At 39.5% G+C, this 22,019-nt stretch overlaps 3 protein-coding genes and 1 long non-coding RNA gene across 5 annotated transcripts in view; 2 read left to right on the plus strand and 2 right to left on the minus strand.

The window, feature by feature from the left end:
• ddx17 (DEAD-box helicase 17) overlaps nucleotides 1–3,928 on the minus strand; it is an 11,595-nt gene extending 7,667 nt beyond the window's left edge. Inside the window, exons 1-9 of the mRNA XM_010766258.1 lie at nucleotides 3,651–3,928; nucleotides 2,550–2,709; nucleotides 2,216–2,312; nucleotides 1,806–1,939; nucleotides 1,551–1,616; nucleotides 1,284–1,425; nucleotides 766–926; nucleotides 481–653; nucleotides 220–330 (exon numbers count right to left, since the gene is read on the minus strand). Of these exons, the coding sequence (XP_010764560.1) occupies nucleotides 220–330; nucleotides 481–653; nucleotides 766–926; nucleotides 1,284–1,425; nucleotides 1,551–1,616; nucleotides 1,806–1,939; nucleotides 2,216–2,312; nucleotides 2,550–2,709; nucleotides 3,651–3,697 (1,091 nt within the window). The 5' untranslated portion in view covers nucleotides 3,698–3,928. The remainder of the gene's footprint in view (nucleotides 1–219; nucleotides 331–480; nucleotides 654–765; nucleotides 927–1,283; nucleotides 1,426–1,550; nucleotides 1,617–1,805; nucleotides 1,940–2,215; nucleotides 2,313–2,549; nucleotides 2,710–3,650) is intronic.
• A 170-nt stretch (nucleotides 3,929–4,098) lies between these two features.
• On the plus strand, nucleotides 4,099–8,498 carry ntan1 (N-terminal asparagine amidase). Of its 2 annotated transcripts, none has more exons than XM_010766262.1 (10): nucleotides 4,099–4,365; nucleotides 4,714–4,816; nucleotides 5,164–5,229; nucleotides 5,320–5,428; nucleotides 5,511–5,584; nucleotides 5,682–5,732; nucleotides 5,815–5,868; nucleotides 5,959–6,056; nucleotides 6,558–6,671; nucleotides 7,166–8,498. In XM_010766262.1, exons 1-10 carry the CDS (start codon nucleotides 4,285–4,287, stop codon nucleotides 7,328–7,330), a joined length of 915 nt encoding a protein of 304 aa, XP_010764564.1. In that variant the 5' UTR covers nucleotides 4,099–4,284; the 3' UTR covers nucleotides 7,331–8,498. The 2 variants fall into 2 exon arrangements, with proteins under 2 accessions (XP_010764564.1, XP_010764563.1); XM_010766261.1 differs by having other exon boundaries at nucleotides 4,100–4,365; nucleotides 5,679–5,732.
• A 1,518-nt stretch (nucleotides 8,499–10,016) lies between these two features.
• LOC104941197 (mpv17-like protein) lies at nucleotides 10,017–13,274 on the plus strand. Its single transcript, XM_010766263.1, has 4 exons — nucleotides 10,017–10,626; nucleotides 11,574–11,644; nucleotides 11,761–11,790; nucleotides 12,265–13,274. The coding sequence occupies exons 1-4, from the start codon at nucleotides 10,320–10,322 to the stop codon at nucleotides 12,508–12,510; spliced, it is 654 nt and encodes a 217-aa protein (XP_010764565.1). The 5' UTR covers nucleotides 10,017–10,319; the 3' UTR covers nucleotides 12,511–13,274.
• LOC104941196 (uncharacterized) lies at nucleotides 12,127–19,668 on the minus strand. The gene is made up of 3 exons (XR_797873.1): nucleotides 19,384–19,668; nucleotides 15,526–15,650; nucleotides 12,127–12,137 (listed from the first exon to the last, which is right to left on the minus strand). It is a non-coding gene; the product is annotated as an uncharacterized lncRNA (long non-coding RNA).
• Between the last annotated feature and the right edge of the window lie 2,351 nt (nucleotides 19,669–22,019).

The raw sequence follows: 22,019 nt of genomic DNA on the forward strand, positions 1-22,019 counted from the left end.
TATCATAATGTCAGTGGTCTAAAATGGTCATACAAAGGTGCCGACAATATTATCGTTTATCGCAATAATTTCCAGAAAAATTTATCGTCCAACAAAATTAATTATCGTGACAGGCCTAAGTGAGACCCTGAATAGCTTCCGCCTATCAGATATTCACAAAATGGATCCTTCAATTATTGTCAACATCGTTTTAGGTCATGGCAGACAATATTTTCTCACCCATCCCGCCTCATCCTCCTGGTGAGTTCATCACAGCGCTTCTTAGTCTCCACAAAGATGATGGTTTTGTTTTCTTTTTCAGCCATTATCTCCTCCATCAGCTGAAGAAGTCTGTAGTCAGGAAGAGACAATAATAGCACGATAGTGGTACTTGTGAAAGGATAAGATAATTTTCTGCAACCCACGTATCGCAGGTAATGAGAGTTGATAAAGACAGAACATCATTCTACAGTCAGATATTTGCTCATTGGCTATCCTTACTTCTGGTCCTTCTCAGTCTCCATGCAGACGTCGACAATCTGCAGGATGTTGTGGTTGGCACTGAGCTCCAGTGCGCCAATATTTATTTGGACATATTCCCTCAGGAAGTCCTCTGCAAGCTGCCGGACGTCCTTTGGCCAGGTTGCACTCCACATCAGAGTCTGTCTGTTAGGCTAGGAGGCAGGGAGAGAAAGGCATGATTTCACTGAAGAATATTCTATATATAATAGGTCAGTGGGGACCTTTTAAAATTCAGCAACCAAGACTGATCTTAACCGAGCCTACCCTGATTTGTTCAACTATCTTGCGAATCTGTGGCTCGAAGCCCATGTCCAGCATGCGGTCGGCTTCATCCAGCACGAGGTAGGTGCAGCGCGTCAGGTTAGTTTTCCCGCTCTCCAAGAAGTCAATGAGACGACCTGGTGTGGCGATAATGATCTCAACACCTATCAACAAATCCGAAGTAAAAAAAAAAAAAGATACACACACATTATTAGATTAACACACCAACCTACATACAGTCGAATGTTCTATCGCCTCACAAGGGAACTGCATTGTGGGCACATGAAAGAGTCAAGTGCGTCTACAGAGTATATCATTTTTCCATACATTTAAATATTTTTGAATTGTATTAACAACATGTTGGCATAAAGGGTGAGATTTTCACATTCGACTGTTCCCCACACAAAAGCTGGGAAAGTACCCAGTTTATTTTGAAAATGTATTTTTATTAAAAGATTAATGAATTTCAAATGAGTTTGTATAATTTATTGCATGTGGCCATTATCTACAACCAAACCTACCCCTCTCGAGGTCTCGAATCTGTGGTCCTTTGGGTGCTCCACCATAGACACAGGTGCTTTTGATACGGGATGACTTGCCGTATTCAAGTGCGACCTGCTGAACCTGCTGAGCCAGCTCTCTGGTTGGAGCAAGGACAAGACACTGTGAAGAGAAGAAGAAGACGAATGAGGATGGGTTTTCTTATTTTGTACGCACGACACACAGTATGATTTAGACAAAACATTATCTAACACAATATATGGAATATGGAATAAATGTGCACTCACAATTGGGCCATCTCCTCTCTCCAGGTAAGGCTGGTGGTTGATGTGGACAATAGCAGGAAGAAGATACTGCAAGGAATACAAATTCCAATAAATACCTATTCTTGTGTCAAAACGGTCAAACCAATTCCGCTGTGCTGCTGTTTCTGATGTGCTTCTTCAATAGTTTAGGCATTTTAATTCAAAAGTTTTGTAAGTATATAAATGAATTTCTATTTGAGTGTCATCATCATGCAGGAGGATGCCGGGCAGCCTTACAGCCAGAGTCTTTCCGGAGCCAGTCTGAGCGATGCCCACCATGTCCCTGCCACTGAGGGCCACAGGGAAGCCCTGAGCCTGGATCGCTGTGGGCTCTTTGAAGTGCTGCTGCATCAGCACATCCATCACATACTCTGCCAAGAGAAAGAGGAGGACAACGTTACACTGATGGACTTCATTTGGTTTCTTCATTTCAGTCTTTCCATCCAAAGGACAATCCCTTTTTTAAACATACCACTTGTCCTTTACTATCACTGTTCATTAGCTTATTATTTAAACTCTTAGATGTTGGTTAAAGTGAGTGATCTATTTTATGAGGTCATGTTTCCCTGAGATTAGACATTTTCGTTTGTATAACATTAATATGTATTTATATATTATATGTATGTAATATATTTTAGTTTACGGACGAGGAAACTGCGCCTGGTGAAAAGCGGGTATCGCTTTTGGGCATCCAGAGCCTCTGACGGTAATCTCCTTGTTCCTGCGAAACTCTTCCATTTCAAACTGGATATTATAAAGAGAGGGGAAAACATAATTAACATACATTTGGACATGTGTATAAATTGTAAAAATCTTTAAGAAAACCTGCTGAAATGGTTCTCGTTTATTTAACAACTATAATTTAGAGGACATTTTACATCTGGCATGGTGTAAAGGTTGTCTATATATACATGAAAGTTTATTGACTCACTCACTTATTGTTTGTGAGGGACTGGGACAGAGACAAATATAAAGATGTACCTGACTGAGGTGTTGGACCTCAGGGTGTTCAGTATAGAAGTTTTTCTCAAATTTTGGCAGATCGTCCATGTTCCACTTCTTCTTGCGGAGACGCTCACCCGGATTTCCAAATTTCATTGGTGGAGGTCCACCGCGACCGCTCATGGCCCCAAACCGTGGCCTGAGAAGATAACGGTCAAGAGATAAAGGGCGATGGGGTTTGCTTGCATAATGTTAATAACGATTGACAGTTTTATCTGTATTTGAGGTTTGAGGCTGAATCCCTATTCCCAGACTAACTCTTAAAAAATACATTGCAAAGACAATAACTTTTGGGGGAAAATGCTACAGTGTCATGACACTGAATTTCCCCACAGGGATACATAAAGGTCCATCTTATCGTACAGACTATTACAAAGTAGAACAACACTGCACGACATTGGGAAAATGTAGCTCTAGTGAAGTTTGACTTTATTACTTTCCACCTGTCATAGTATGTCATATAGTATAGTAATGTATCTTCTTTGTTGTGAGGTAATATGTCAACATATTATCTTGTTAATTATGTGTATAACTTTGCCTTCATTTAAAAGAAAAACTCCACAAGGGGGCGCATGAAAATGTTTTGTATGTGAAATGTTTTTCAAGTTCCACCAGTCTGTACACGACCAAATTGTTTCTCTACTTTAAAAAAAATCTATTTGTTATCTTTCCTAGTGCATGCATATGCCTTTACCTACTTATGTGAGAATTGAAATTATGATATACAGTTTTTGTCCAAATGTGCTTTATTATACATAGCCATATAATTGATAGAACTATGATTAATGCGCCTGTACATTTATTGGTTATTTTTCTTCACTCATGTACAAAACACACTATATTTGGAGACCAGTTCAAGTTTCTGCTCCAGTTTAGACGATAAATGACCTTTACCAAGTGAAATTTTAACAGAGTAAACTACAAACTCCAGAGAGGCCTTGTGGTTGTTTGAGCTTTAACTGCGTTCGTGATGCATTTAACGAAAAATACAGCAGCCATGATTTTGGGTAATTCTTAAAGTGGAGTTTAGACATTGTGTGTAAATTAAGTGGGTGTTGTTTAAATATTCATTACACCTACCTGTCTCGTCCATGGTCTCTGTCTCCGTAGGAGGAACCCCCTCTCATGTTGGCGAAAAAGTCAACTACAGTAGCTTTTCGGCAATATGTGCAAGTAAACTGAGCTTTAGCGAATGACGACGCTTTGTTTCGGTTATTTCCTGATAAAAAATTTAAATACGTGCAATTTAAAATTGCAAAACGGTCTAAGAAGATTCTAAGACGATAATTTCGCTTACATACGGAGTAAACAATTATTGTGTGCGTCACAGAATAAAACAGTCGCTTCGCAGCTTCGCTCCCTGCCCTCTTTAGCGACGCAACTTCCACTAGTAATTATACGTAGCTGTGTGTAATTTAACGGACACTACGTACACATTTTTTCTAAGTAGTAATGGTGAATTGCGCTCATGTACACGTTCGTGCTTTCTAACGGTTGGTGGCGGTGTGTCAGAAACTGGGTGTTAAGCCTCATTTTTTGGCGAAGAAGAAAGCCTTACAGGAAGTTCACACGATTGGACTGGATTTGCAGCAGTTACTACTATTCTGTTAAAATATGAAATATATAAATATTAAGCTATACAATAATAAGAAGTAACTGGCCTTTAGAATAGTACGAAAACTTGGAGTTTGCATAGTGAACCTCGTTTAAGGAAATGCCGTTGTTAATTCAAAATAGAGCACTTGACCGCATTACCTCGACAGGGGAGCTGTTCGACAGACATCCACATTTAAAGGTTTGTTTCCAGAAAGTGTGGCTACATTTAGCTTGTAGAGAAACTGTCAGCAGTTATATTTACTTTTCTGTAAGTGAGCACTTTATGAAAGACTGGATAACACCAAATGGGTATTTATATACTATTTATAACAGCATGGGGGCGTTATATATGGTGGCAGATGCAAATCAGTCAGGGATAATACAACTATCTGCCAAATTATGATTTTAGTTTTTACATCTAATAAAATGTAGACCTGTGAAGAATAATTATTATCAATTTCTGTTTATGTTTTGATTTCAATGTTGGAAATCCACAAATTAATGCTAACGCAATACATTTATATTTTACTCTAATGTGACGTCACAGGAAAATGCAAGAACATTTCGCTCCCAGCCACTTGTATATGTCGACCCTAAGTGCCTCTTGTACGTCCAACAAAGAGAGTTTGCAGCAACAACACCAGCAGACAGTAAGTAAAACCTGGTGATTGGTACAGACCATCCAAATATCCGACCTTGTCTTTTCTAAGCTCAGGAAATGTTACTGGGAAATATGTGTGAAATATATAAACTTATTGATCTGAAGAACTAGACATATGTGCCCTTACGTTTGGGACATTCTCTTAAAGAGGCCCTATTATGGTTTTGGGGGTTTTACCTTTCCTGTAGTGTGTTATATAGGTTTTTGTGCATGTCAATAGTTTGAAAGGCTGAAATCCCAAAGTCCAGGCCAGAGGGAGTTTCTCTCCCACCCAGATAGTAGTATAAGTAAAAAATATTGGGTCATAATAAATGCTTTTTATCTTCCCTTTGACAGAATCTGTTTCAGTAATCGGATCTGGTGATGCCACCACCTGCCATTTTGTTGTGCTGCGACACACCGGTAACGCTTCTTTCATTGAATTCTCACTGTGGGCCCTATTCTGCATGTGTATATATAGTAAGGATATATGCCATCCTTTTTTTTTCTTAGGAAGTGGAGCTGTTTGTCTTGCCCACTGCGATGGTTCCTGCACCTGGTCTGAAATCCCGCTTATTGTGAAAGCTGTGACATCACTGAGTAACGTCAGTAAGGAGGGCAGGTACGAAACACACAAATAAAGATCAATAATCAAAGTACTAATTATATTCCTTTATACTTTTACTTTACTTTCCATTATGCAGACTTGAGCTCCATCTTGCTGGAGGATTTAACGATGAGTCAAAAACATCCCATAAACTCAGCCTTAACATACTGGGTATAGTCTTTCAAATTACCTAATTTTAATAATGCTGGCAGCATTTTAGCTTTGTAACACTTACAAATAATAACTTTAAAAAAAACTTTTACAGCAGCTTTCCAGAAACAGAAAGAGGAAATTCATCTGGAAACATGCTGCATCACAGGTAACTTTGTTACTTATTTACTACTGTTTATAAAAAGTCCACTTCTTCATCCAACTAACCCTTCTGATCTATTTTTTTGTAGAAATGAATGACATTGTTGTTGATGGAAATCATAGTCCTGTAGTATATGGCATAGGTGAGTGATGAATATGCTACTTAGTGAAATTGGTGCTTTAATGGCTTGAAATCTCTAATATATTGTGTGTCTATGTCTGTTTTTGTACAGGTGTAAATGTTACTACAGGGGATGTGTTTCCTTCGTCATTTACTCACAAAGGACCAGCAGAGGAGCTGCGGTCAGCAAGGACCTTCACTGGGGGACAGGTACCACAGATATTTAATGATGTTTTCTCTGTGAGACACAATAACTATTTAATTTGAGCTCTCACAATTCCACTTTTTTTTTTAATGATAAACAAATAAAAAATACTGATTTCCTCTTTAAATGAATAATGTGGTAAATGTTTTATAGGTATAACTAAAAGGTCACAATAAAAGGTTACAACAATGAACAGAAAAATTATTGGCAGATATTTTTGATAAATATCATTTTTAAGCAAAACGACAATTCTGTATTTAATATCTCAAATATGGAGAATTTCTGCTTTCCATTGTTTTATATCCTAATAAAGTGAATGTCTTTGGGTTTTGGACCGACTAAACAAGACTTCAAAGAGATCTCCTGGGAGTTTTAAAAACACGGATTGACTTATATCAAAATATTAAACAGCAACAGGAAATAAACAGCAGATGAATGGATACTAATTGGCAGCCGTAGACGCAATCTCAGTGCAAAGATTATTAATTGCGTTTTTTTTCTTACAGATGGCAGACATATATGACTCGAGTCGAGGCCTCGTTAAAATTGGCCCTTGCAGTTGGTCCCCAAATCTGGATATCGGCTTCTGGTTGTCACAAGAGGATGACACTATTTTGAAGGTAAAGAAATATAGTAAATAGTACATTTAAAAGTAAATAGTCATAAAAAGGATCGACATCATCTTTTGTTATACTTTCCTATGTTTCACGCTTCATTTAAAGAATCTATATGACATTGTATTAGGCTCTTCTAGAGAAATAATCATTATTACAGATCCAGGGGAGGTGGGTGATGTTATTTCCAAGATCAGAGTTGTACATTTCTGAGAAAAAACGTGATAATATTTTTCTCAAACTTAAAAAGGTACAATAATGGGGAAAAAGCCCCTCACACTTTGTAACTTTAATTTAAAAAATGTTTTATTGTCATTATAACATATTCATCATTAAAATCATTTAAATTGCAATATTTTTTATTTCTGAATGTCGTGCTTATATCTTTGAAATTCTCTAAAAATGTGCCTTTTTTATCACAATATTTCTAAAATGTCATCTTACCACTTTTACCTGAAAGTGTCATAACAAACTTTGACTGGTATCTCTCTCTTGCCCAGTACCTGTCCACCTCTCCGCTGGCTGAGCCGCCTCACTTCGTCCAGCACATGAAGACCACCATCCAGTTCCTCCTAGAACATCCCAGCTCTGATAACCTGTTCCCCGGGGGGCAGCCGCAGCTCTACCACAGGTCGGAGAGGGGGGACTGGGAGAGGGCTGTGTAGTCATAGAGCCTGCCTCCCACTGGACCTTAACATTCAACCCTTTTTTGCCTCTCAGCTCAATGGATACACTATGACCCATCCACCTGCTGTCTGTTTTTTGTTCATCGTGTCTTATCATGGGGGTATCCCCCCCCCCCGCGCTGTATGTCTCATCTGGCTGGTCCAGTAGAGAGAGCAGACGAGTACAAGTGAAGCTGTTCATGCCTGTAACATTTAATTTGTTCCCACTCCTAAGATGTAAAGTCTGCAACTTGCGTAACACCTGCTGTTGCAGTAAGTTAATGCCCCACTATGCTTGACTGTTTAGATTATGAAAGGAAATAATTAACAATCCTGTCATATGCCCAGTAGTTAGGGTCTGAGACCGCGAGCGATTACAATAGTTATCATTTGGTTTTAAGCCCAAAAACGATGGCTGCATTTGTTCCAAAACATTCTCTTATCTATTCATTTCCTGCTCTGCATGTTGGGGATATCATTTGACAGTTTATTGACATTCAGAATTCCGACTTCATTTAATTGCCTTTTATATTTTTGTCATTGAGTTGATGTTTTCAGTTACTCTGTCACCAGGTGTGTTTAACTAAAGTTAAGTCTGAAAACCAATCAATTTCTGAGAGATATAATATCAGTCTAAAACATACATATGACTTGCAACTGCATGCATGTTGTGTATTGAGTGGGGCTAAACATGTAAAATATGTAAAATTAAAAAAGCCCAACCTACTTTTTGAGGAAAACTACAAGTAGGGAACTTGCTGCAACACAAATTAAGAATACATTTATTTTTGGCATTTTGTCTAAAACATTGAGGATAATATGTATTGCTATGCCTTCCACTAAAAACGCAACTTCCTGGGGGGAACGAAATATAATATTTCCTCATATACTGCTGTATACTTTGCCATGAATGTGTGTGTTTTAGGAAACTTGCATGTGTAAATGTGTATAGCTATATGGATCCTTGTCAAACGCAACAGAATATGATTTTAGTAGATGTGTTTTTTGAGTTTGTTGAAATGAAATCAACACCATATACTGTATAAGGCCTTTTCATCAGCTGTGTTATTCAGAAGGCTGACAGGTGCTTAAAGCATTCAGTGCAACTTCATGCAACTTGTGAACATACTGTACCTGTTGCTAAATAAATGTTAACCGGTCCAATCTAGTTTAAAGTGGTCAACAATTGATTTTCTTCTGAGTAGAATATCACAATTTTGGATTCAGGAATAGCGTTTTTCGACAACTAAGTCCACCATTTGAGAACATTGTCATTAGCTGCTGGTATATTATATGGATATGCCATATCACTTTCAATTCCCAGCTATTATACCGGACAATATCAGCCAATCAACCGATCAATAACAAGTAGCTGCATCACAGAAGTGGTTCCATTGTGAACATATCATGACTCAATGTTTAATCTATAGATATCAGTATTGGCCCAAGTTATTGTAGTGAAGTATGGTTGCACATACAGTTGCAAGAAAAAGTATGTGAACCCTTTGGAACTACCTGGATTTCTGCATAAATTGGTCATAAAATTTGTTCTGATCTTCATCTAAGTCACAACAATAGACAAACACAGTCTGCTTAAGCTAAAACCACACAAACAATTATATGTTTTTATGTTTTTATTGAACACACCATGTAAACATTCACAGTGCAGGGTGGAAAAAGTATGTGAACCCTTGGATTTAATAACTGGTTGACCCTCCTTTGGCAGCAATAACCTCAACCAAATGTTTCCTATAGTTGCATATCAGACCTGCACAACGGTCAGGAGGAATTTTGGACCATTCCTCTTTACAAAACTGTTTCAGTTCAGCAATATTCTTGGGATGTCTGGTGTGAATCGCTCTCTTGAGGTCATGCCACAGCATCTCAATTGGGTTGAGGTCAGGACTCTGACTGGGCCACTCCAGAAGGCGTATTTTCTTCTGTTGAAGCCATTCTGTTGTTGATTTACTTCTGTGCTTTGGGTCGTTGTCCTGTTGCATCACCCATCTTTTGTTGAGCTTCAATTGGTGGACAGATGGCCTTAAGTTCTCCAGCAAAATGTCTTGATAAACTTGAGAATTCATTTTTCCGTCGATGATGGCAATCTGTCCAGACCCTGAGGCAGCAAAGCAGCCCCAAACCATGATGCTCCCTCCACCATACTTCACAGTTGGGATGAGGTTTTGATGGTGGTGTGCTGTGCCTTTTTTTCTCCACATAGCGTTGTGTGTTCCTTCCAAACAATTCAACTTTGGTTTAATCTGTCCACAGAATATGTTGCCAGTAGTGCTGTGGAACATCCAGGTGCTCTTTTGCAAACTTCAAATGTGCAGCAATGTTTTTTCTGGACAGCAGTGGCTTCCTCCATTTTATGACCAATTTATGCAGAAATCCAGGTAATTCCAAAGGGTTCACATACTTTTTCTGCAACTGTAGGTGTGGATAGGTAGGGGAGGGTACAGATAAATCTCCCATTCATGGAGGTTTATTTCACTGAAGCTGTTCCTAAAGGTCCCCTAACCTCCATTGATTGATAGCCCGTTTAACTATCACTCTTGTGGTAGTATTTTTTTAACATTCTCTCTTTCAGATTGAGCTAATGGCTGCTCAATGCTTTCACTTTTGCTCCGCCCTCAACTGTGTAGTCATGATTTTTTACGTAAAAAGGGGCGTAGTAATTTTACGCAGAATGAGCCGACCGGCTGGTGTCACACTGACAGGTCCCGTACTGGGGGTCGAATGGTGCATGACGAGCAAGTATCCCAACTGAGATTACAGGAAAATACAGGAATAATACAATAAATATACATTTTGTCGTCTCAAACCCGTATGAACCTTTTCCACCGAAATCTGGACGGGACTACAGTGTGAGTGATGCCGCGGAGATATTCAGACAGAGATACCGCCAGTGTTATTTGTTACATTTAGCAAAGACTAACCTAACATTTCGCTTACACCATATTAAATATTGCTGTGTTAGTTTAAAATAATGCGGCAGGCGTTTTTGAGAAATGTCCGTCGGTTTCCGTGGGTCACTAACGTGACAATGTACGGCTGCCTGTTCGCGGGAGGGGACTTTGTCCACCAGTGGTTCTTCTCGCGCAGGGAGGAACTGGATTGGCGACACACACGGAATGTCGCCGTGGTCGCGTTTGGTTTCCATGGAAACGTGAATTTCTTCTGGATGCGGTTCCTGGAGCGAAGGTTTCCCGGGAACTCCATCCGGATGGTGCTGAGGAAGCTGCTGCTGGACCAGACTACCGCCGCCCCGCTGGCCGTCAGCGTCTTCTACACGGGTCAGTTTGTGTCAGGGAGCCGGTGCACCACGGCTGCTCCCCGGCCAGGCTGTTACGGGTTAACCTCAAAACATATCCCGTATCTGTCCATTTGTAAACCGAGCCCAGTAGCTCATTGTACTGGAAACATACCTTGGCCATCAGAGGTCACATGAAAGTCAGCAATTATGATCCAAGCAGATAGTTCTAGTCTGGAGTAAAGGGAGAAGGGGATTCAAGATGGTATTTGTTACACATGGGCTGAATACAAGAGCCTCAAGTCAAATCTTGTTACAAAATGTATACAAACTAGTAAACTCAGTTAAATTAGAAAATGAAAGTAAAAAGTGCAATAAACAGTGCAGAAGTGCAACCTAGCCTGTAACAGAGTAGCTGTATTGTATACACAGATGAATGTCCTTGGGTAGCCTATAAAGAGTTCATTGTTTAGACGTGAGTTCTGTTGCCAAGACTTTGTGGATAAGAAAGTCCCAACATCAGCATTAGTTTTCCAACACGGTCATTGATTTCTAAAACAGGCAAAACTGTTGAGTCTTCCCTTTAGAATTCTTATTACTGCTATAACATAATAAAAATAAGAAGAAGTTAGTAGTTCATGTGGGTTTTTATCTAAATGTCAGACTAATAGAAACAATCATTTTTGATGATCTGGCTAAAGAAAAAGCTTTTTGTACCTCAAATCTTCTAAATCTGACAAACCAAAAACAGAAAACTACATTAAGATAATAATTTGCTTCACGTATCCCATAATCTCTAATGCTTCTACTGCTAATTTTTGTCGCAATATGTACCAGAATATCATGAACACAGTTTGAGATTAAATTACATATTGTTGACATAATTGTCCCTACTCCTATAGGACAAACTGTACATCTGTGTGTATTCAAAGTCCAGTTCCCAGCTGACAGTCAGAAATAAACTGTCATTTGTCTTGTTTTTTCACCCAGGTGTCAGCTTCTTGGAGGGCAAAGATGACATTTTTGAAGACTGGAGAGAGAAATTCCTGAATACCTATAAGGTGAGAGGCGGGCTGTCACGACATGATCCCCAGCACCTTGGAGCGCTCAGGTCTGAAATGTAGTGCAAACTGTGACATGTTGTGACAGGTGTCGCTCTCTGTTTGTCTCTTTTCAGACGGGGCTAATGTTCTGGCCATTTATGCAGGTAAATATTAACAACTCCCTTACATATTCTAGATAATATCTTGTGAAGAAAACCCAAGATCAAAGGTCCACTTGCTAATGATTCTTAGCTTTCAATCACTTCCTCCTCCTGAGTATAACTTTGTAAGTAGACCTTTGAGTTTAGATTTTCTTCACTATTAAAACTTGAATTACCTTATTCATTTAGAATGCTATTTCTAACAATTTTTTTCCCCTTATTTTACTAATTTTGAAACACTAACCCATATAATTGTAACACCTTTTCAAAATATCATAATGACATAAAAATGTGTAAATTCAAACAAACTGATGTAGTTCGAATTAGAGAGTAGAGTTTCTGTATGTCATCTCAAACAATAATTGCGCAAGAAAGTTCTATTTACTACATCTCAATTATAATCTGGATGATTTATTGATTTGTGATATACCAGCACAATGATATAAATATATTTTAACCATCATGTTTCTCCCTTAGTTTCTGAACTTTACCTTCGTGCCTCTGTACTTGCGGACCACCTTCACCGGCTGCTGCGGCTTCGTCTGGGCCACCTTCCTCTGCTTCTCGCGTCAGAGCGGCGACGGCACGGCTGCTGCTGCTCTGACTTGGATGTTCCCTCCTAAAGAAGAGGAAGGAGAATCCACAACGGAGAAAGTAGACTGCGAGGACCAGAAAGATGCTTCCAAAGAGGGACCAGTAGCATCCAAACCTACTCAGAACTGAAGTATGTTGGATCAGTGTCTGTAATGGAAGGGACAAAACAAAAAGGTGGTCCTGTCTGTGGTCCATGTTGCACTTTCACTGCCAGGGTTTGAGTTCAAAGTCTCTCTGAGGTTGAACTAAAATGTGTATCCTCATTACTCTCTAAGGTGCTTTGCGAAAGAGCGTCCAGCAAGTTGAATGTGTATATTTTTAAATATGCACATCACCTCACTGGAAACATGTCAATCAGTCCTAGTTTTCCATCAATGTGCTATACTTGTCGTCTGGTTTGTTTTTATAAATGCAACCGTGTGTGTTCTCTCATTTCAAACAGGAGAGTTCCCTTATTTAATTGGACCATATGAAAATGATTCTTGATGACTTCTATGTCTGAGGAAAAGCTTTGATAATGATGGGAATGTGGCAGGTTGATGATCTACATTCCTCTGCTTTTGTCTCAAAACTGGAATGAAAGTGGGGAAGAATTTTTGCCACAGTGCGGAGAGGCAGCTAATATATTAGCTTAGACTTCTTACTTCATAACATTGGCCACATTTCTAGACAATTCTTTAAAAGGGCCCTATTGTGCTTTTAAGGGGTTATCCCTTTCTTGTAGTGTGTTCTAGGTATTTGTGCATGTTAATGGTCTTGAATGGCTAAAATCCCCCTCCCCCCACCCCCCGGAAACGCCTTGATTGTAGCCCTTTGCTTACTTCCATAACATATTGACATCAGTATGTCACTCGCGCTTCTATTGGCTACCACTCGCACACATTGTACGTGATAGGCTAAGGGGCGGGACATCTTTAAGCGATTCACCAATCACAACAGAGCCGGCCAGCCAACCAATCAGAGCAGACTGGGCTCTGGTTTCAGACGGAGAGTGAAAAGAGGTGCTGCAGCACAGGCAGTACGAGAAAAAAAGACCTTTCTGATCATTAAAGCATAGAAAAGAATCACAGTAGAGCAGTGTTTCTCAAGTGCAGAGGCATAACAAGAGACCAGGAGAAAAAATGTTTTGTTTTTTTTAAATCATAATTTGAAAAATTATTGATTTGAAAATAATATGATACAGTAGAGTACAAGTACGTCTGGGTCTCTGTGTTTCATTCAAGCTTGGCTCTGTGTGTGTGTGGAACGAGCCATTTTGTGTGCGTGCGCGAGAAAGAGAGACAGAGAGAGAGCGCACCGGTACTGGAGATCGTTGTTGTTATCTTTTGGTGCTAGCGAGCTACGCTAACGGATATAAGGAGCTGTTTCTACAACAAGGTGAAGGAGACTCCTCTCCTGTCAGACTGAGAGACTCTGAGCTAAAGGACTCTCTGAGTGTTTAGATAGTTAACTTTAGTCTAAGTTATCTCAGTGGGTCTCAAACGTTTTGGTCACGACGATTAATGTAAACAATTATTTCCGAGGCACACGTTTATACGATCATTATAGTTATAAAAATATAAGAGAATACATGAAAAACAGGTATGAAATACTATATGACAGTAAAAAAAGAATAAAGTTTAAAAGGGGAGTGATTTGTAAAAATTTTACAAATCACTCCCCTTTTAAACTTTATTCTTTTTTTACTGTCATATAGTATTTCATACCTGTTTTTCATGTATTCTCTTATATTTTTATAACTATANGAGTGAGTGAGTGAGTGAGTGAGTGAGTGAGTGAGTGAGTCTGTGTGGGTGAGAGAGAGAGAGAGGGAGGGAGTGAGTGTGTCTGTGTGTGTATGAGAGAGAGTGTGTGTGTGTGTGTGTGTGTGTGTGTGTGTGTGTGTGTGTGTGTGTGTGCACTACTTGAGTCACACTGAGCCTGACAACAGAGAGGTAAGCAGTAAGCAGCGTGGCGGCCTAATGAAGCCTTTCGAGTGGAGGCGTACATTTGCTTCTAAAACTGAGAGAGCTCTCTGATGTTGGACACCTCGACCATCACGCCGTGTTGTTAGGGTGCAACGACCCACTGTCCTGCTCGATGAGTCATGTGATACAGTTTCAAGATGACAAAACAACTACCATCTATTTCTCTTAATTCAGTTTTAGGGGCAGAAGTAGAGCCGCTTTCTTTATTGTAACGCAATATTTTCTGTGTTCATTTAAATTGGGTTTTGAAAGGAAAACATACATTTGTCCTTCACAAAATAACAACATTTGCTAAATATGTTACAAAACAACAAATATGTTCAGCTCAGTAACAAAATTGCACAGTGAAACAGCTCTTAAGCTACGCTGAAATTGAATGTTTGGAACATTGTATCTCCTATCAATACATATTGTGATCCTATAGTCTTCAAAATGAAATAGAGAAACTTCGCAGAAATCTTTAATTACTTATTATTAAGTCATTTTACAGCAAAGATGACAAATATTCAATGGTTTAATGTCAGAAATTGCTGCTATTCCTTGTCTTACACAGACGTAAACTGAATAATTTAGGATGTGGGATTGTTTTTCATTTTGAATTTGATGGATTTGGGATTTCCTGCTGCCTGTTTTAAAATAACCAACAGCACACAAGCAATGGAAGACAGGACGTTTCCAGTATTTTCTGCATATTCATTTTGTTTGTCTGCTCAGTTGGCTTCGGTTATAGATGGAGAATAAAAAACCTTTTCTGAACTAGAAATTCTACTGCTCAGTATTACACTCAATATTAGTCTCATCAACATATCAACTATATTCCTCATATTTATCTCGCCATGCTTCACAAAAAGCACAGACACACTTCACTATGATAAATACGGTGACGGATACAGAGGAAGAAATACAGAGTGTATTCCCAAACACTGATCCATAATCCTTGAGGCTGATGAGAAGCCAACGATCTCATCATGGTGACTCACTCGGCTGCTATTGGCATGTCCAGTCCTCTGCATAATCAATGGCCTCCCTCTGTATCGTCTCTTAAACAGCAGACTTCAATCGTGCGCCATGTCAACCTCATTATCCACTCGAGGAGGAGTTGTTATGACACCTTATAGATTCTATCTTTGTCACACGTTTGGTGTGAAAAACACGCAGAAATTGACAGTTCAGCAACTCACATGAAGCGCAGCTCTGACTCCCGGCGCACCAGGACCTCTCGCAGGCGCTGGATCCGAGCCATCTCCACCTCGATCTCCTCTGGAGCCATGGTGCTCTCCGCCATGGACACATCTGAATGACCTGGGGGGGGGAGGGAGGTAAGGAAAAACTAATTAGTACAAAAATGAGGAGGAATGAGTACACATTTGTAAAGAAATGATAAGGAGGAATACAAAGGATGCTTAAAGGCAGGAGAGAGAGATATAACATACCTATCTTCCTATTTTCTTTGATATTATTTGTCAAATTCAACTTTTTTTAATCCGTTGAAAACTTTCTCGCAGTGTCAGCTACTTGGCAGACTAATTTCTCACCTCATATCCCGTGACTCATCTGCCAAGAACATGATATTTAGAGAGAAAGCAGCGTGTGTAATTGAGAGAGGTGATTTGCATGTTAGTCACTGCAGTGCCTCGAGCACAAAAGACTGTTTTCTATTCAAAAAGGCAGCAATCACTGATGAGGAGAAAATTTGTGTGTGACATAAAAGGAAAGTATCAAACAAGATGTAAATCAGACTTATCTGTCTCTTCTTGACTGCATTGAGCAATACTGTACTTTTTTGGTTTACCGCTGCCTTTATAGGTTAGTTAGTTTGTATAATTGTGTGACTTTGGTGTTGTGGTGCAGCAGTAGACCAACAACATCGAATAACTGATTGTGTCAATGGAGTCTGGTGGCTTTGGGAAGATGGATATAACAGCTTCAGTTCAAGAAATGGATGTCTATTCGGGAGGTAAAGCGGTCAAATAATCCAAATAGAGCATACACTTTGATTGATATTGATTTGTTTTAGGTGGCTAAAATATATTTGGCTGCTGCTCTCGTCTACAATAGTCCTGCCGGATCTCCAAATGTACGAGCATACTGAAAAGTACCTCTTCCGAACCAAACTAGAATACATTTCAAACTATCCCTGTACGCATGTAATGAAGGCACTTGTGGTTGTTAAAGAAGGGAAAAAAGAAAAACTAACTAACATGATACTAACATGGATCAATGACCAGCTGTGGCTCCTCACTGATTGGCTAACTCCTCCCTGACATGGACCATCGACCTGACATTCTCCATTCCTGCCACCGACAACACTGACCAAACCCTTATTGCACTGATCGATGCACTGACCACTGCACAGGCTCTTCCAACAAACCTTACCAAATACCATCAACAGTATCTAGGATCTGGAACTAAGAATATATGCAAATATTAACCTCTTTATTAAAAGAAACCCCCTGCCATTGTTACACAGTTTGCCTTGTAGTCTACAAGGCATTGAGGGTCTAATTAAGCCAGACTGCATTATGGGTATTGAAGGATCCAGGGGTGTGAAACATAATAGAAGTTTATATTCCTGTTTCTTACAATCCCCCGTTTATGGAGAAGTAACACTTTATTTCTTGAGTACCCCTTTTAACAAAGTATTTCTGCTATAGCTCAGTATAACACATGTATAGCAGCCGTCATAGTTGTCATTTGTCTTCCACTTTTGTGAAGAAAATGAACATTTCATATGAATGCATTCAAGTGAGACTGGAAGTGATACCTGCAGTCAGGGTCCTGAAAAACATTAGGGCTGCAGGTAGCAATTACTTTCCTTACTGATTGATTATATTCTTGTTTAATCTACTAAATGTTGGCCATTACAATATCCAAGAGTCCAAGCTTTTAAATGTGATGCATGACATGTATCCACACTGTGACATTAGAGGAGGGGAGCAGCTTGTGATCTTGCAGCGACAGTAGCTGTAGTCTGCGTCTGTGGGGCTTTTCATGGATGCTCTCTGAGGACAGAGCTGACTCACCGCCGCAGACAGAAGTCTGCACAGGGGGGCTCTGGTTTGTTTGTGCCTCGCTGAAGTTGAATCATCACCCAAAGTGTCTGCTGAGAAAAGGCTAAAAAACAAACTTTACATCATGGAAATGCAGCAGCACGCTCCAGAACACAGCAGGAGCTGAGGTTTGAAGTGTTTCTTTCTGTTCCCTCTGTGTCTTGTTTGTCTCTGCACACTCCAGCCACGTGCTTTCCATCAATGAGACCGAGCTGCATTAAGTCTGGACTGGTGGCAAAGAGCCAGATCAATAATGTCTTAACAGCTTCCTCTCATCTGAGCGACCTGCTCACTCAGCATAAAAGACATAACGAGAAACACACAGCTTCGATACGTCCTAATTAAAAGCAGCTTTTTCCACCAGGGACGTGTCATGTTATCCCAAGTCCCATGTTGCACAAACACTCCCTGCTTTGCACATTGGCCGCAGATGTGAATCAGACTCCTGTTAATGAATAAGCCCTGTTTCTGGATCAACACTTTACATCAGGATTAGGATTTAATGAGAATGAAACAGCCTAGAGAGCCTGCATTGTGCACAGTGCAGTGGCCACATGGGGTTTGACAGCAGGGAAACGTCAGCGTCTGTGTGACATCCAATGCAGATGTCCCTGAAACATTCTGCAGTCACACTGTATACACTGCTTATGCACGACCACACCCCCACTTGGAGAAAAAAACAGGCAGTATTTTAGAGAGATCAACCTGTCTTGATTTCAGAAAGAGAGAGAAGCAATGACAGGATGTATGTCTAAAGATATCCACTGCTTCCCCCCCCCCCCTCCTTCTCTGACTTAATGTAGAAGTTTCTTCACACCCCGCTCTCCTGTGAGGAATAATCGTCACTTCGTCAGAGGAACCATCCAGGAGGTGTCTTTACGGACGCTATCACTGTGTTGCTTCTGTCAACACATGCGTCACTCAGCGGCGCCCCTTCATCACCTGGGATTCGATAATAGGGGAGAATAGTCTGATCTGATACAGCTGTGTTTATTTCAGAACTGTGTTTGCTGAGCTTTATGGCCACACATTATGGTCTGATTCTAGCTTTCCAAAAGAGAAGATTTGCTGCTTTTCATAGTTTCATATCTTTGCATTTTAGACAGTGGGTTGAAAACACTTCAGATGTGGCTCAGATGTGGCTCTCACCTAATTCATTTCCAAAACTAAAAAAGGTTAAACATATATATATATATATAACTTAATTTGACTTGGATTTTACAAAGTACTTTAATGGTTGGTATTGTCATTGTTGTTTTTCTTGGGCTTTTTGACTCTCTTATGAGATTGATGTTCTTATATTTGTTAGGATGCATACATGATAAGGTCTGCTTGTTTGTAACGTCTCAATGTTATCCTATGATGTGTAGCCTATAAGAAAAATACAAATAGATAAATTGTGAATAAACCGAGAAAGGTTCATAGTGTTTGAGGTGTTAAGTCAGTATTATTGTCATTATTCAGGCTGTGGACAGTGGTCCTGTTATATTGTGCCAACAGAAACTGGTATTATCATGCAGTAATGCTTATTTTTGCCCCAACTGAATTTGAAAATACTAACTTAAAAGAGGAGAAAAACTCTCTCTTCAAACTCATAACTTATTGGCCATACACCCATGTTTATAAATGTGAAATCCAGTATATCCTATTGATCAAAGCAGAGGAGCAGAACTCAAAGCAGATCTCCTTCATGTTTCTGCATCAGAATGACTGAAATAAGCACAAGTTTCAAAATGTGCCGGGCTTGCTGTATTTGTGATGTGCTTCTTGCCTCAAATTCATTCACAGATCACACAGTACCATGCATGTGTGGGAATGAATAGGCCCTCTAGCACCGAGTCGGCGATATCGATACATCCCAAACCTTTTTGAGTCACTTAACCCTTTCAACGCTAACGTGAAACACAATGCTGCAAAACGGAGCAGCTATTTCTCACTTCTGGGTGCTACATCAACATATTATTTTATTTGTGCACGACGCTCACCTTTGTCTGTTGTCCATGCCGTTTCCGACACGGCGCCGTAGCTCCTGAGCGCGCGCTCGGTGTCCGAAATAGATTTCTTCAGTTCCATGTCGGTCGGTGGAATGTCCTCGCGCCGAAACCAGGATGCACGAGACTTTCAGCTTAAGAAAAACCTACGCTGCTTCTGTGTGTGCGCACGTCCCTACAGATAACTGAGTTTCACCCGGTGACAAGGCTCCAGCGACCTGAGACGTTGAGCATCTTTATTCAAGCTTTCAAGTCCCTTTGACGTGTGGTGTGGATGGAGAGGAGGATGTAGAGCGCATGCGCAGTGCGAGCAGGGAGGTGAAGACAAGGAGACACCCACTGACACCGAGATGACGTTAAAAAGAAAATGATAGTGCACTGGAGTTTTTATTATCAGCCTGTTCAATAAGTTGTTTTGTAGAAAGCCAACTATGTATTAAAAAGCAGGAAAATAGCTTAAATGGTGTAAGCTCTTTAAGCCTTTTGCCTCTAGTGTACATCTGCTTGTTATCTGGCATGTTGGAATAACTGCCAAAGGATAAGTGCCAGATGTTTCCACATGAGGGGGCCCGGTTGGCATAATCGAGAAGTGGAATATACAGTAGGCTGTACCATATTAAGAAACAACTTTAGTAATGGGTGTCTGGAGCATCATGTTTGTCTCATGCAGGGGGCGATCAAACAGAGTGGAAACGCAGACTGCAGGGAAAACTTACATCAGCAGGGAGGCTGTCTCAAAGGATGTGTGGATGCAGAGCAGATGCGTCTAAAGTGTGAGTTGTATGGAAGAATGAGTCATATTTCTGTATAAACACACCAAGGATGCACCTCTGAAGAGAAAATGTTAGAGGTGCACAATATATCAAATTGAATTGTGTGCATAAGAACAAAAAAATCAAAATATAAAAGATTCAACGTTCAACCAAGGTTAATAACTGTTTTTTTGTGTTGCTGTGGCTGAAAAACAAATGATAAGACAATTGGTTTAATTTAATTTATTCAACAACAAATGTTATACATCTCCACCTAAGTGCAACCTTTGTGTAATTGTGATCGAATCTTTTAAAATATCAACACCAATTGATAAAATAATGCGTGTAATATGTTCTCAGTCGCTGATATGAACAATCAAAATATTCATTGATTTAATCTCTAAGGGACAGTTATAGCACATCAGCATTAACATTAAAGGAAACAACCAATCTAGTACTAAGTTATTAGTCTACGGATGCAATTTAAAGGATGTCTGATAAAAGGGATGTTGAGTAAAAAACTATTCTGCAACACAATTAGTCATATTATAATTATTATTCACAGTATTCATTCACTTCTGAGAGGCATGTTAAATAATATAATCACACAACAGCTCTGGCATTAGCTACTTAAAAATCGCAAACCCCATTTTAGACCCAAACACATCAATACAAAATAAACATTTGTCAGGAATTTAAGTTAAGAAACACTAGTTAATTAAATGTTGTTGTTATTATATGCCTGAGACAAAAGATATGTCTGATCTAAACCCTTTAACATTCTATGAATAGAAATAGTAGGCAGCCCTTGTGCTGCAGCTATTTATAAAAATGACCTCCATAGAAAATTGCTTGGCAGGCATCTGACAATACATTTAAATAACCACTGCAGGCAAGGACACCTATAACATTGGCAAGAGGTAACATTTAAAAAAAAAAAAGGATAAAATATTATTATAATTAAGGAAATGGTGCACTCCACTGTATAACATTTAACATAAAGTACAACAATAGGCAGCATTTCCCCATTCAAGTAAATGGATGTTTGACACAAACATCTTCAGTTGTATTTCATTGCCACAGTATTAAGAAGTAATATGACTCTGGTTGAATACATGGAAATCAAAAACATGTGTTTATAGATATGTTTTAGTGTTTTTTACGTGTATTGAAAAATATATGAATAATGGATTATGTGTACCTCTGTGAATGTTTATTTAGCACTTCTTGTACCAGGGTAAGTAAACATGAACCAAAGCAGAAAGTCCTTAGAGTTCAGGCACTGTCTTAGCACTCATGCTAATGAAAAGAGAATTATATTTAAAGGGGCCCTATTATGCAAACGTTCAGGTTCATATTTGTATTTTGTTCCTCTACTGCAGTGGTTCTCAAACTTTTTTTAAAAAGTCACGTAATGGGCCAAGTCAACATTTATTAAAATACATCAATATGAACGTGAGCATTCCGTTGCTAGAACAGTGATAATAAAACAATGCTCCATAAGTCTGTGTGGTCAAAAAACAAAACATAACACAATTGTGCAATCCCTTTGCTAGAACAATACGTTATAATACTTTGCCACTTTGCAATCTCTGCAAAAAAATGAAAAGAAAGAAAATACTGATATTTGGCAAAAACGTGTGTCTTATCGCAGCATTAGTGCTGCAGCCTGTTTGGCACTACACATTTCTTCAAAACGGGGTTGCAGGCTCAGTGGCGGCGCTATTTTTATAAGTGGGGAGTGGACCTAACAAAGGGGGGTCTGGGGGCATACTCCCCCGGGAAGGTTTTGTTTTAAATATTGAAGTTAAAAGCATCAATCTGGTGCACTTTGAGAGCAATATTAAGAGATCTATGGATACCTCTCTCAAGGCACAC

Source organism: Notothenia coriiceps, unplaced genomic scaffold, assembly GCF_000735185.1.
Source record: "Notothenia coriiceps isolate Sejong01 unplaced genomic scaffold, NC01 NC01_scaffold00003273, whole genome shotgun sequence".
Lineage (NCBI taxonomy): Eukaryota > Metazoa > Chordata > Actinopteri > Perciformes > Nototheniidae > Notothenia > Notothenia coriiceps.